The 15,312-nt window shown below is 34.8% G+C and overlaps 1 protein-coding gene across 9 annotated transcripts in view; it reads left to right on the top strand.

The window, feature by feature from the left end:
• Nucleotides 1-15,312, top strand: part of ZNF385B (zinc finger protein 385B) — a 148,880-nt gene that overhangs the window by 113,263 nt on the left and 20,305 nt on the right. For all 9 annotated transcript variants that reach the window (XM_063162244.1, XM_063162251.1, XM_063162249.1 and 6 more), the window contains 2 exons: nt 347-457; nt 12,354-12,516. In XM_063162244.1, the coding sequence (XP_063018314.1) occupies nt 347-457; nt 12,354-12,516 (274 nt within the window). The remainder of the gene's footprint in view (nt 1-346; nt 458-12,353; nt 12,517-15,312) is intronic.

Below are 15,312 nucleotides of genomic sequence, written 5' to 3'. Positions count from 1 at the left end.
AGTGGGTGATAGGGGAGGGCTTTTATTTGCAATTCAGGTGTGGTAGGGGGGCCCTGCAGCCCAGAAGATGTGCAGGGTTGGGGAAAGAACTATTTAGTAACCTGGGGATGACAGCAACAATGAAGCTGCATTTTCCTCATCAGCTTTGGCATGCTACCAATTCCCTAACCTTTGTTAAATCTAATTATTGTGAGGGCTGGAATCTTATTTCTCCTGTTTATCTAAGAAAAAGAAAAGAGCTTTCTGCTGGAAGTGTTTTTTGTCTTGGTTTGGTTTTTTTTAAATTTTTCTTCTGTACTGTTTATTGCCCTGAAAAGTTGTAAATTGGTTATTGTTTGTTCTCCAGATGGATCCTGTGCAAAAAGCAGTCATAAACCATACATTTGGAGTGTCCATTCCCCCAAAGAAGAAGCAAGTAATTTCCTGTAATGTCTGCCAGCTTCGTTTTAACTCTGATGTGAGTATTATCAATTTTCTTCTTTTTTTTTTTTTCAATTTGGTGCATTAGATATAATTAATCTAAATCTCTTTTTCCCAAATAACTCGTTCCAGTTCTACCTGCATTCTGCTCAGCCTGATGGGGTTTTTTTGTCCACTCAGAGGTAGAAGTCAAGAAAGCATGAACTCTTAATTTTCTTGGATAGCCCTGGCATGATATCCAATGCCATGTCCATAGGTGATGTCCCACTTGATGGTACAATAACCTTCAACAGCTATTGCAAAAAGAAATGTTTGCCTGAGGATTTTTTTTTAAGGAAAGGAGGTGAAGCAGAAAAGTTTCCCAGTGAGTTCTTCAGGTCATATTTTATTTTCTTCCAGAAGAAATAGCTTTTTCTTGTTGTTTATATGTCCTTGCTGATAGTCTTTCCATTTCTGAATTAAGTCACTCTTCCAAAAACTTTCATTTAGAATAAATATAAACCCTTAGTTCTAGCTGTATGAGAAATTCAAAGAAACTGTTTCCTGGAGGTTAATTTTTTTAAAAAATCATTACAAAAGTGTACACTGGTGTTTTTTTTTTTTTTAATATATCACCATTTAATGTATCTTCCTAAGTAGCTTGAAAATTAAAGAAATTCAAGGAAAATATATCTAAGAAGATTATAACCTTTGATAGTTAAGGAGTATGTATTTGTTCTTGGAGAATATTACTTATGTCATTGAGTTAATAAAAATAAACTCAAATTCCCAGATTTCGTTTTTTTTTTAATCTTAAGGATAAGACTAAATCCTGAAGTGATGTGTTAACATTATATATTTTTCTGTCATAATTTTGGTCCCAGAAACAGTTTGCAGGCACCTCCTCCAAAGCCTTTGAGTATTTTGAGCTCTGTGAGGTTTGCAGTAAAGCACCCATACCCATTACCCTGGTTTTCTCTGCCTCTAACATTGCACTTTGAGCAGTGTCTTGTGAAGTGTTTTCTCCAGTTTGCCTTTCTTGTCTAGGCTGGTAAGGATTTTGAAGCAGTGCTATCTCAGCTTCAAATTGATTTCTAAATCTGTCATCATTTGACAAGCTTATTAGACTTCCTTTGAAGTGGCAATATCTGCTTAGTTAACTTATCTCAGAAGTCATTATTTTAAATTTAGTTTGCTTGTCTTTCTACTTTAAGGTTAAGATTTAAGGGAAAAAAAAATCTTTTCTGCTCTGGTACTTGGTCCAGGTATTTCCTTTTACTGATTAAGTCAAGGAACAAATAATATTTTTTAAAATTTTCTTTGTCTTCATGGATCTTGCATCTGAGGTAGATCCATCACCAGTGAGATGGCTCAGGCTGCCCTCACTCTTCCCTCTCCTCCTGAGGTCAGGATCCCCCTGATGATGGGACCTGTCCCAGAGGGGTCACTCACTTTGTCTGTGCTGACATTCAGGTGGACAAACAGCACTTCAGACAGATAAATTGAATCACAACTGAGTGGCTTGAAACAAACAAAAAAAGATCTGTCATATCATTTTGTACTTCTGTCAACGAAGCAATTTCTCCTGTCTAGACTTAAAAAGCAAAACAAAAAGCACATATCATACCCTGCTTTAAATAGTGGCATCACAAAAGTAATTCAAACTATAACTGCACTTCTTCTGGGCCAGGTGTATTCAGTAGGGTGGTGTGATCTTTCTTCCTAAATTTGATAAATATATTCAGTTGTAGTTACTAGAAAATATCATCATCTCTTTGAAATGAATGGTTGTAAGAAAGGATGAAGCACTGTGTCTGTGTTACTTTACATACTGAAATGCAGCACCTTGCTTTCTACAGCAGTTTAGTTTACCAGGGCATCCATAAACAACACAGAAATTTGATTTTGGAAAGTGCTAAGATTATAACAATGTTATGAATACCAGAAGATACTTAAATATAAATCTAATTTCACAATTGCTTCATAACCTCAGCATCCAGGAATATTTGGAGAATGAGTCTTCATACTGTACTACTTCTATTTCAAATGCTTTCTAGCCTTTCATTGCCTTATTTAGCTTCTCCTGAGAAATAAGATTCTAAATTTTTCTTCAGGTTCAGTCATTTAATCTAAAGAATTATTTATATGAGCAATTTCTTTTCCTGAGCGCGAGATCCTATCTTATTGGATGTAATTCTCACCTATCCAGTTAGACACCTCCGCCCCCTCCATAATTGGCATTGTAATCATTTTACTGAGGTAAATTTCACTGTATTGTATCATTTCACTGGTAGTGGGGTTTCAGCCAAGCTCTGCAGACTCACAGCTCTGTCTTAGCCTGTTGAAACTCCTGCACAGAAATAAAAATCTGTACTCTGCATGTATTTTTCTTTTTGGTCCCTTTGGACCAAAAATAATGCGAAATTGTGCTCAGGGCATGGAATAATCTTTACAGTCTATCCTTTGCTGACTAGGGAAGAAAGGAGTCATATAGGTGTGAACTCTGAATCTTTCAGGAAATCAGTTCCACCATGTGACATGCTTTTGAGTAGCATCAAACTCTGCTAACCTGCATTAAAATTTCAGTGTAGCACATTGCAGAATAAGATTTGTAGTGCAGTCACTCCACACTTGCAGTTTCTTCTGGCTCTACAAGGCTGACATAGTTTTGTTGTTGATAGGCATTCCATTCCTTTGAACTTTCTCTGACCTAAATTATGCAATTTAATGAAGTTAATATGGCAAAACTAAACTATAGAGTCTATTTTTGATTTTTTAATTTTTTTTTTACATTCTCCTTAGTGAATTTCCTATACATGGTGTTTGAGGATGCTGACTACATTCTGGTGGTGTTTTATCAATTGCACAAGAAACACAGACAGTGGTTATTCGTCTGTGAGAAGAAAATAGGTTTCCCTGCCTGCAATCTTTTCCTTGTGCTGTGGACACTCACTGGTCTGAATCAATAGACCAAAATAAAAACAAAAAATCAGACTACTCAATTTGTAGTTGTCACTTCCCACTAAATTAATACAGTGAATTGCAAAGGTTTGAGGTTTCCTTTGCTTATGTGTCTGCACATTTAGCTTTGGCGAGAGTGTTCTGGCATCAGATTCAGAGACCGGGATCTGCAGCTACCTGCAGGAAAAGAAAGATCAGAGATGAGAGGAAATTTTAAAATTTCAATATTTAAAAATACATTGTCTTGAATGTGGGACTGTGCATGTTGAAGTGATGGCTTCTTTATTTTCAAAAATAAGGTTTGTAGAATGATTTTTCTTCTGCCATATATTTGAATAGTATTTTCTAACTGAGCTCTTCAGGGTCTCCCAGTCTTCAATTTTTAAAAGTAAACATGAAGAAAACCTTTGTGTACAAATTCTTAATTTTATCTAGTCTTAACTTGATATGTCTGTACTCTTCCAAAAAAAGAAATTATAGTATTTGACTCATACTTACAGACCTTCACCCTCTGTCTGTCCTTTTTTTTTTTTAATTTTTAGCTTTATTTTGGTCAAATTTGTCTATTTCCTAAACTGGTGTGTGGCAATAAGTCTCCAGCAGCTGTGAAGCTTTGGTCCCAAGATGACTATTCTATTATGGCATCTGACACTGTAGCTTGCAGCCATACGGCAAAAGTGAGTTGTAGTTGGAAGGATATTTGTTTGGTTTCTGCAGAATTGTTCTTTTCTCCTTATCTGAATCATTACCTTGTGTTCAAGTAGTTTCTCTGCTCTTCTCCCTCATTATTTTATTTTATTGTTTATTCTTGAGGTTGTTAGGGTTGTTTAGCCTGGAGAAAAGGAGTCTCAGGGGTTACCTTATCACTTTCTATGCCTACCTGAAAGGCAGTCAGTCTCTTTTCCAAGAAACAAGTGATAGGATGAGAAAAAACTGCTTCAAGTTGGTCCAGGGAAGGCTTAGATTGGATATTAGGAGAAATTTCTCCATCAAAACTAAGTTGTCAAACATTGGAACAGACTGTCCAGGGAAGTGGTGGAGTCACCATCCCATGGAGGTATTTAAAGGATGTGTAGGGACATGTTTTAGTGGTGAACATGGCAGTGCTGAGTTAACATTTGAACGTGCTCTCAAAGGCCCTTTCCAACCCAAAGGATTCTGTGATAGCCCACAGACCTTTAGAAGCTTAGGTGCTATACAGTAATGCCAGTTCTAATCTAATAACTTTTTCCAGCAACCAGGCTTCTCTATATCCAAACTTGCAAATGCACGATGCCAGGCAGTACGTGTGTTATTGTTCTGATTTTTGTTTGGAGGGGTCATTTTTGTAAACAGATTTTTGTCATCTGTTGATCATGCCTAAAATAAGCAAAAATGTCTGCTTCCCTCTGCACGCTTTGTTTCTTATAGAAATGTCTTTGGCTGTGGTACAGCCTAGTAGGTACTCTCTTGTTCATAGGGTGTAATTGGATTGAAAATAAACTTGAGCTTGCACAGTGTGTTGCTGTGTGGGTAATGACTGCAAGTCAGCCCTGATTTTGGTGTCATCTCAAAAATCAAGAGATGACTCAGGAATCAGGAGGAAACACCTTGAGGCAAAGCAGAAAAGCAGATCTAATAAATTGGTATTAAGAGACAATGAAGGTCATCTTATTGTTAAATGCATTTAAAGCTAATAAAGATGATATGATGATCGTGCTCATCTTTCTAAAAAAGCCAGAAGGCAAATGTTTTAAGTTTAGGCAGGCATTAGCAAAAGTTGACTTTACAGATTTAAATAAATCATTCATGCTGTCAAAAGGATAATAAACAAAATAATCAATAGCATCACATAAAAATGTACAGAACTGTCATTGTCTTCTGTCAAACATTTTACATTTTTCTTATTTATAAGACTGTATTGATTCTTTGGGTATGGAAGGTAGTGAAGCAGATAGGAGGTAATTAAAAGCATAAATCTCAGGAACTTGTGAAGGTAATTTTCTGTTTTGTAGACAGAACTGACAAAATGATGGAAGTTGTTAGCTCCAACATGACAGAAATACTGCATGATTATAGGGTACAGAGTTATAACATGATGGAAGTTCTGTTCAAGTAACAGCTATTTAATGGAGCTTTTAACTAAGTTTAGTGAGATATTTTAAATATGAGTTGACTTTTTATGACATGGCTGGTATTTTCACAGCTCCTTGGTTTTTCTATGCTCTTTTCAATAATAATCTACCTCACTATTTTGAGAAATTAGGTGTTAGAAATCTGTATGGATGGAACTGATAAACTAATGCATAGCTTTGGTGTAAAAAATGTATGAATATGCCAGGTTTGCAGATTTCTTCAATTACATCTATTATTAACGACAAATGAGATAAAACTGTATTTTTCAACACTACTTCCTAATTTATTATGTAATTTTTATTAGAGTTATGATTCTAGTCTAACTTCTTCATTATTTATGTACTCAAATAAATATGCATACTCTTACAGAATGGTTCTAACAGATAAACTAAATGATCAAACATTTTGTAGACATCTTACCATTAAGAGAGCTTTCTAGTTTAGGGTCTGCTGTGAATTAAAATAACAATATTTTACAAACATAAATACCTCTCTGCTCCTGTCTTGCAGTTAGTTTCCTTCTCTACCAGGACCACTGCCATTGTAATCAACTTGATATTTAAAAGTGGGCAGGAACACAGGTGTTGGGAGGCGTTCTTTCTACAATATAAGTTATGACTATATTTAGGATATTTATTTTTTTTAGCTTGAATTCATGTAAAATTTTTTTGTGATATGCAGGAAAAAACTCGTCTTTATAAGTACTCCATAACAGAATGCAAGTTTTCAGAATTATTATATATCTGTTTAGACTTTCAGTTGTTTAATTTTCCGTGGTTGAACTGTTACTGGCAAAGGCTTTGCGGTATTTTTCAACAAAAGATTTTTCATTAGAAATTACCAATTGTATCGACACCAAATAAACAGAGGATTTGAGACAGGAGGGTGGCAAAGACCTCTCAGTTAATCAAGTCCAGCCACCACCGTGTTCACCACTAAACCCTATCCCCAAGTGCCACCCCAGGTGGTTTTTAGACAGTTTCAGGGATAGTGACTGCGCCACTTGACTGGGCAGCTGTTAGAATTAGAATTGCTGTTGGGAGCATTTCCCACCCAAGGTTGAATTCCTGCTTTAAGAAGGTGCAGTAGCAAGGGAGAAGAAATAGGAGCTGTGAGCCACCTTTCTCAGTTCCATTTCGTTGTGGCACTCACCTAATATCGCGTGCTCAAGGTGTGAGCCAGCATTTCCCATGTGGGTGCTTCAGAGCCTCCCTTTACTTCTGCATTTCTCCTTCTTTCTGTCCATGCAGATCTACACATATTTAATTATATATGTTAATAGCCAGACTGGATTATGTGGTAGCAGGTTCAAGCATTCAGACTGAGTTGATGGTACAATTGTCTTATTTCCATGAAGACCTAACGAAGGTCTATTTTAGCTGCTCTTGAATAAGCCTATAAAAAAAAAATCTTGATCTCACACACATATGCACTGAACCTTTAGACTCACTCAAGCCTTCCATCAGGTTAATGTTTCTTTTTGGAGCAATAAATTCAGTCAATTAGTCATTCACATCACAAGTAGATTCTAAAACTCAGTCACTAGAGGACTGTCAAAATGAATCCTGTGGATTTCAAATACACTGTCAGTCACTGCTTCTGATGGGGAATATTCTGATAGCTTTTGTGCGACAGTCTTGCCTGTAGTTCAGAGGTTTTTTAAAGGTAATACTGCTGTCAATGAATCCATATGTTCTACCTGTTTCCTGGACATCTAAATCTTTTCAATATATGCAGATCTATAAACATTTTTAACTTTCTGCAAAATAAAACTACTGAAGTTGTTTTAAGCCCTAAAATAGGCTAATATCATTGACATTCAATTTCAGAAGCATGTTTACATGTAGAAGATAATTTAAATTGTTGATTTTTATTAAATGCTGTCTAATATATAAGGCTATTTTATATGTATTGTATGTAGTCATGCAGTTTAACATCCTGCTTGGATTTCAAATTTAATAATTTTTAGTTACAAGTAGCAATTTTAAATAAAATATTGCATTTGGATCATTTTTAAAGCAGAAAAATCTATCCTTTCTTACAGCCAAGTTATTAATCCTTATGACATAGGGACTTTCTCAAAAAATTAAAACATTCCTAAAGTTGATTGGTTAGAGGTATTTAATTTGTACTAAAATTTTGTGGATTGAACTAAGGTGTATAAATTTTAAGGTGTATAAATTAGAAAAATTATGGGGAAAATTACACGGTTATTTGTCTGTCAATTATATTCTTAATTATTTGCAACTTAATTTAAAATACAACTAGTCACTAAGCCATGGTCTTAAAAATATGTAGACGTATTTTTTTACTGTTATAAAATATGCATCCCATTGATCAAAAAATAATGCCAGACAAATGCATAAACACTGTTTTGGAATTTGGCCTGTCAGTACAAAGGTTTTTTTTTACATTCTGATTCATAATGTCATGTTTATGGCAGCTTAAAGATTTTCTTGTTCATTAAACCTTACTAGCCAGTAGTAAGGCAGGTTATTTTTTAAAATGTTATAAAGAAGTGTGTGTATATATATATATATATATATATATATATATATATATATCAAGCTAGTAGATCAGTCAGTTTTAGAGTCAATTAAAATTTAAACTTTCCGTTCAGTTAAGGAGTTCTTTCATAGAAATATTTTCTTATTCCACTTTCTCAAAAAGTGTCCTTCTAACCTATTATGCATCCAATTTCAAAATGTTTATAATGATAATTCAAAGGTGAGGTTTAATACCAGCTATGTAAGCAATAGATGTAACATAATATTTTTGAAATGAAAAATAAATATTTAAATGATGTTGAATTGTGGCACAGATAAATTATTTTACTGTTGAATGAATTAATCCCTACAGTAAATGCAGCTGTTTACACTGGAATAAAGTATTTTGCAATTAAAATCATTATAATATAGGAGTATAGAAAGATATTTTTACTTTACAGATATTTTTATTTTGGTTTTTCCTATTTTTTTTTATTGTCTTAAATATTGCTTTGCTGATAAACAATTTGCATTAATTAGTTGTACTTAATGATGATCAAAAAGTACCTTCAATATCCATTTAAAATATTGTATCACAAAAATATTTACTCTTAAGTTAACTTTGTATTTTCGTAACTGTTTATATTAAAATTGGTAAAGTGTCTTTCTTTTATGCACATTTATTTTGAACCCTATGTGTACACAACTTCCTATGGATTACCAGAGCAAATGAAAACAAATTTTCAGCTTCTTGCCTTAACTAAAAATGAAAATTGTATACATCATGGCTTATTTCAAAGATAAATCTAGTAGTACAAGGATATGCAAAGCTCATAGCTTCTGCTCTAATGCTGTATTTGTGTCATAGGCAAGATTTAAGTGAGACTGGGAACAAATACATTTGCCTTGAATATGGTACTTTTACAAATATTTTATAAAATTAGAGTTATTAATGATCAGGAGATTAATAATCACAATAATTGGTATCAGTAATAATCAGAACTTGAGTTCCAATTTCAGATTGCCTCAGCTGCCCTTTTTCCTTTTGCTTGCTATGACTCCAGAAAACTCCAGAAAAAAGGTTCATGTAACATGGTAATACAGCATTTCAGTTACCAAAAGGCAGCTGAATCAAATTATTTATCCCACAGTGCAAAAAAGCAAACTCTGAACTTCAAGTGTATCTGAAAGGACTAGAAAATAGTGCTTATGTGATTAGGAAAGATTGCTTCCATACTTTAAGGAATGCTCCTCTAACTTCATGCTTGGAAAGAGTATCTGTGTTTCTATTCACAGAACAGAGATGAGTTGAGAAAGTCTAAAAAACCAAAGGTTTAACAGTATCCAGCCCCTGAAACTTGGCAAAGTCAATGCAGAAACAAATAGTTATCTACTTAACTGACAAAATGAGGCACTGAAACAATTTTTTAAAGGTAGATTTTTGCATCCCCTAACTACTTTAACGTCCAACCTGGAGAATCCCACCTGCCCCCTACTTTGAACAGTGTTGAAGAAGGATGGCATTTCCAAACCCTTGCTTAGATGGGTCACAGCAATACTTTTCGGCCTTATAATGTACATATAAAGCTGTGAATTTGATATTTTATGATAACTGGAAAGCTTAAAAATTAGTCCATTCACCATGTTTCCATGAAGCTTTGCTTGTTGTTATGGCAATCTTAATTTTAATTCTGCCTGGGCTTGTTTGTTCTCAACAGGTCTCATGTACACTATATGAGGATTGAATGAAGGGAATCAAAAACTGTAGTAGGTTATTACTGATATTGCAGGCACTATTATTGCAAATATCAGCAGAAAGGCTTATTATCAAGCAATTGACTTACTAAGTCTTTCTCTTGAGTGCATTTATGTCTCTTATGTCATAGCTTTGGCCTCAGGCAACATATGATCCTATCAACAGCACACATATGCGCGGAGTATAGAGTTCAAATATTTAAAGGGACATCATCAACTTGAGGATGCTTGAGTAGACAATCTTCTACTTGCTATTATTAAATTTAAAAGTATTGGAATGGAAAGGGTATCCATTCACCCCAATTTTTAGCTCCATTTTTTGTACACTGCAATGTGTGAACAGTTTATTGGAAAACACTGTTCTGGTGCATCATGTCACAACTGCAAAGCTTAAGAGAAATGGGAAAAAACCCAGCAAAGGTGGAGAGAGACAGGATGGGACTCCTGTGCCTCATAAGGCACATTGGCACAGCAGGGCAAAAGCAGGATTGTGCTCCTCTGCCTCCATTCAGAACTGGACAGATCCAACCCAGAAGTTGACAAGTGTCCCTTTAAGTAGTGCACATAGTACTAGTGGTATAGCTCGTTAGTTGTTTCTTTATAATCCTTAAATTGTGTTTGTATGCGTGTTAATATTTCAAAGGTTTTAAAATCAAGAAATATTTTAATAGCAATTGGTGAGTAAACTCTTTGGTGTTTTTATAATAAAGTTTTTAAAAGACATCTCACTTTCAGAGGAATTCAAAATAAAACTAATCTAGCAGCCTTTTTTACTGAATGCTTGCTTACTAAAATCTCCTGTGAAAGGAAAGATGCACCCACAACAACTGTCCTGAGATGCAAAGCACTGTTTCATGGGCTGTAAAATCACTTAAGAAGTTCTGGTGTGTAAGAACTTCATTTCTCTATTTTAGCAACAATTCTCCATCAGTTTAATGGTGCCAGTTACTTGTGTGAGGACTCCAACATGCTGTCTGTTCTCTTGCCCACTCCAGCTGTTTCTCCTCTTCACTTCTACTCTACCATATGATAAAGCTGTTATTACATGCTGTCCCGAGGTGACTGTATTGTAATGCCCATTTCTGCTGGTCTTAAAACAATTTTCTTCATTATGGCAGCACTCTTTATGGAGTTCAAGATATTTAATATCTTAGATATTATAGTTGCTCTTTATAAAAAGCATGTGACTTGTTTCATGGCTCGCTTCATTTAACACAGCAAACTAAATAAAGTAGTAGATAATTGATTGACAAGAGAGAATGAATGTGGATTTGCATGAACACAGTGAAAGTTTACTTGCACTGATGTTTTTTATGCCAGGTGCCAAGATGTGCTTAGAAGAAGCATGCTTTCTCTAAGTGTTTTAATTTGAAGTAAACAACAATATTAACTTCTTTGGTTAATATGTAACCTTCAGTAGAGGCACCTAGTGGTATGCCTGAAATAATGTTTTAAAATTGTGTTTGGAAATATTAATAATGCAATGCTATTGCTGAATAGTACAATGTAATGAAAACAGACTGGTTTGGAGAGGACTTTTTTCTTGCCCATTATTTGGTAAATTAATTTATTAAGAAGTCAGGAAAAACACTTAAACTCCTTAGCTGAAATTTCCAGGCTTTGGAGTTTGTATTAAGTATGTAATTCCTTAGTTTTGCTTCTAACAAAGTGGCCTGATTTGTCAGGCATTTGATTATATAGAGTCAGGAACAATGAAGAGATTTGCCTTGTATATGGTACTATTGAAGAGGACTCAATATCACTGAAAAAAATGGGCAGATATTTCAGATATTTATGTGCCTAGCTTTAGCTGTGCAACTTCAAAAACACTGACCTAGTTTCTGAAGCTAGTTTTAAGGCAAAGGTGAAGTAAACATTTCAGTAGATATTTATACTATTCTGTTTGGGCAGATTAAGACAAAATAAATAATAATAATAATTTTAAAAAGCTCCTCTTCTCCAGTCATACAGGTTCCAATTTTCTTAGCATTTAAAAAATAGCATTCAAGGCAATTTTTAAAGCAGTAAAGACTGGCGGGTATTTAGTTTTCTATGTTGTACTTCGGTCTACTGAAGTTTACAGGTATGGTGTTTCCTCATGTTAACTCTTATTTTTTTCATCTATTAGTGAAGTAATATTTTTTCAGTTGTCTCAGTTGCTGTTAGTATGAAGGTGAAAGTATTTTATGACATCTGTATTAGATCAAACAGAAGGAAAAATGGATTATTAATCATGTTTCAGCACAGTACATCTTTCTAACTGCAAGTAATAAAGATTAGGGAACACCACATGAAAATTGAGTAGCATCTTTCTGAATTGGATGTGTTTACATTTGTATAGTCCATTAAATCTTTAAGAGCCATAGAAGTAAAGAATTACATTAGGAGTGACAGAGCTTTATGTAATCTTGAAGCCTCTTTTTCCAAGTTGCTGAAAACATGCAATATTCATTAAAATCCTGTCATTTTAATATATAAGAACTTACATCCATGAAAAGTGTTAGTATAAAGTTATTAAAAATTTTTAGGTGGAATAATATGGTGCCTACTATTGAAAGTGTCACTTTTCTGCCTTGTCATCCCCTGTATTATATACAAGTGCAAAAAGAAGTGAGCCTGATTTGTTCTCCTTTGTAGAGCCAGGCCGAGGCCCACTACAAAGGAAGTAAACATGCCAAGAAGGTCAAAGCTCTAGAGGCAACGAAGAACAAGCCCAAAGCTGGTTCTTCCAAGGACAGCGCAAAGGTTAACACGGGCTGCTCCACCGCGCCAGTCGCAGCCAGCATCTCTGACAAATCAGGTCAATGCAAACTTTTTGTTCTATACATCCTTTACTTTCTCCTTTTTTGTGTGTTTGTACGAGAGAGGTTGGTTGCGTGATAGTGATCCATAACTTGTCTTTTCTAAACTATTTACTATGCTTGTACAGAATAGATTTGTTTTGATACTCTTAAATTGCTATTTCAGGTCTGTGAAATAACTGGTGTCCCTGAATGCTACAGTGTATTTTTTTAAAACCTATGAAATTTACTATTAAAAAGTATGGATGTTCTTATGGCAGTAATGGATGAGTGTGGGTGGAGTGTGAATTCTGAGGTTATATATTTAGCTGAAGCACAAGAAAGCTTTGTAAGAAATTTTTCCTTTCTCAATAAGACAATCTTGCTCTAATGGGAAAACACACCTACAGAAATGTGAAGCCTTGTGGCCTGGGTATTTCCCGATACTCACAGCTCTTTAGTGATTCAACATCACTTTTTTTCTTCTTTTCTTTTTTTTCTTTTTTTTTTTTTAACCCTCCAGTCGAGCAATCTGAGGAAGGTCAGCAACACTAATAGCAGTAGAATTACTTAAGTTTCTGCTCTGTCAGTGTTGCATTACTGAATGAAACAGGAGACTTCCATGAACTTGCTGACAGTGTTATTCAAGAGAAGGCCCCTACTGTGGATTACCCAACTGTCAGTCCACTAGATTACTGATAAATTTGCTTCTACCTAGGGAGTCATTTATTATCCTCTTCACCAGAGCTGATCTTGACTCAGGTGCCATGAGGTGAATAACAGTTTTTCGACATGTGCAAAGAAAAAGACAAAAAAAAAAAATCCAACTCAAAAAAAGTATCAGTGACTATTTGTCATTCTGCTGTTTTTACAGCCATTTCAAAACTATCTGTGGATTCTGAACAATGTCAGTGGGTGCCAAATTTTGGGTTGATTTTCCTAGCAAATCACATTTTAGTTTTGAGAGATGAGCAGAGTTCAGGTAGCATCTTCAGGTAAACAAGACGTGCTACTATAAAACAGTAGCAATATGCCATTGATCTAAATATAAGGTAGGCTACTGAACAGAAAGAGATTTAAAATATTTAGTAAGTTTTTACTATCTGAAATATTGAAAATAGATTTTTTAAGATAGGTTACTGCTCCAGGTGTACATGGTGAGAACTCAGACCATAGCCAAAGAAAAATATCAATTAAGACTTTAGAGGACTTAACATGTTATTCATCTGTGGTAACATAATTTTATAATGCCCTCCCTCTCCAATGCCAAATGTTGAGGTCCAGATAGCAAAAGTATCATCATCTTTTTCAAACTCCATCTTTTTCTTCCAGAAACCTTCTGGAGTGGTTTCATGTTTCCTTTGCCAGACTATAAGATCTGAATTGAATTTATTCTTTTCTTTCCCCTGCAGTGTATCTAAAATCTACATTCAGTTTTTGATAAAATAATACAACCAGTCAAAAGGGAAACCTGCTCTTGATACTTTTTTATTGCCCTGTTTTGACAGTGTGTTGTTATGCTATTAATTACTCTGCACAAATTAGACAGATTACCATCTCTGTCTTTTGGATTACACCACTGCAACTGTTTCTACATTAAAAATAAATCCCACTGGCAATTTAGTTAAACGCTTTCTTCCCATCAGGAGAACAGTGGGATTCTCTGTGGGGAGAGTAGGCTCCTCAGAGCCTCTTACTGCTGTACAGGAGACTGAGGACGGGATGTTTGGGAGGAAAAAACCTGAACTTGATGCAAATTTTCAGTATTTGTATGGAAAGCTCAACACAGAGATGGGTAACAGCTTGAAGATCAGAGATTTTATCAGACCTGGAAGAAACCATAGTTTTGTTCAGCTGCAGTTTCCCTTACAGATATTATTGCCCATCTATTCTTTGACATGCGTTTACCTCCTTAATGTAATGCTTATAAAACTAAACTAAAGCAGTCATTAAGTTGCCATTGGGTAGAGTTTTGGGCTTTTTTTTTTTTTTGTTTGGATGGTTTTTTTGCTTTGGAGCAAAAAAATCTACTTATGCCATTTTTTTCTGAATCTTTTAACACAGCTTTCATTCTCTGAGAAATCCACTAGTACTAGATATTAACTTTCTAGGAATATTTTCATTTTCCTTACAAAACTTTCCTTAGTATCTCTAATGCTAAGAATTTCAGTTCATGCGTGTATTTGTGTTCTTTTTTTATCCTGATTTGCAGAGGAAATGAGACTATGGTCATATCATCCATTCCTATATTTATTCTTTTCTGGCTGTGTCTTCATAATTTTGACTTTATTGCCTAGTGTGCAAAAACAAACAAAAAAGAGATGTAGATATTTTGATCCCATAAATCCTATAAATAAGTCCTATAAATCCTATAAGTTTGATGAAAACTAGCACCTAGGTAGAAGTCCTAGCTTATGCTCTATCCTGAAAGATGCTGCCACATGAGCTCTGTTTTGCTTGACCTCCTGAATGACCAGGGAATTAGTGTTCGGTATGGGACAGTTGAAAGTGCGTATGTGTGCGTAAATCTGAAAAAAATTGTTTTAGAAGTACATAAATTAAATGAGATCAAGGAAGAGAATTAAATTCCACCACTTGGGAAGCTGCTGTTTAGCCAATGTACTTTGAAGAGTTCCTGAGAAATGTTCATCAAGTAGTAAATAATTTCTGGTGTCCTTTTCCAGGGTATAGAAGAGTAGAAAGAGAAGCTAAACAGAAAAGACAGTTATAAGTTCTTGTGATCTTTTTTTATCTGCTGTAGTTCCATGGGTATTAGTGCAGAAAGGGTAGGGAGCATTGCAGTAAACTCATAATCT

This window comes from Melospiza melodia, chromosome 8 (genome assembly GCF_035770615.1).
Source record: "Melospiza melodia melodia isolate bMelMel2 chromosome 8, bMelMel2.pri, whole genome shotgun sequence".
NCBI lineage: Eukaryota > Metazoa > Chordata > Aves > Passeriformes > Passerellidae > Melospiza > Melospiza melodia.
The sequence above is the reverse complement of the archived record's forward strand: the minus strand, read 5'-3'. Positions and strand labels throughout refer to the sequence as shown.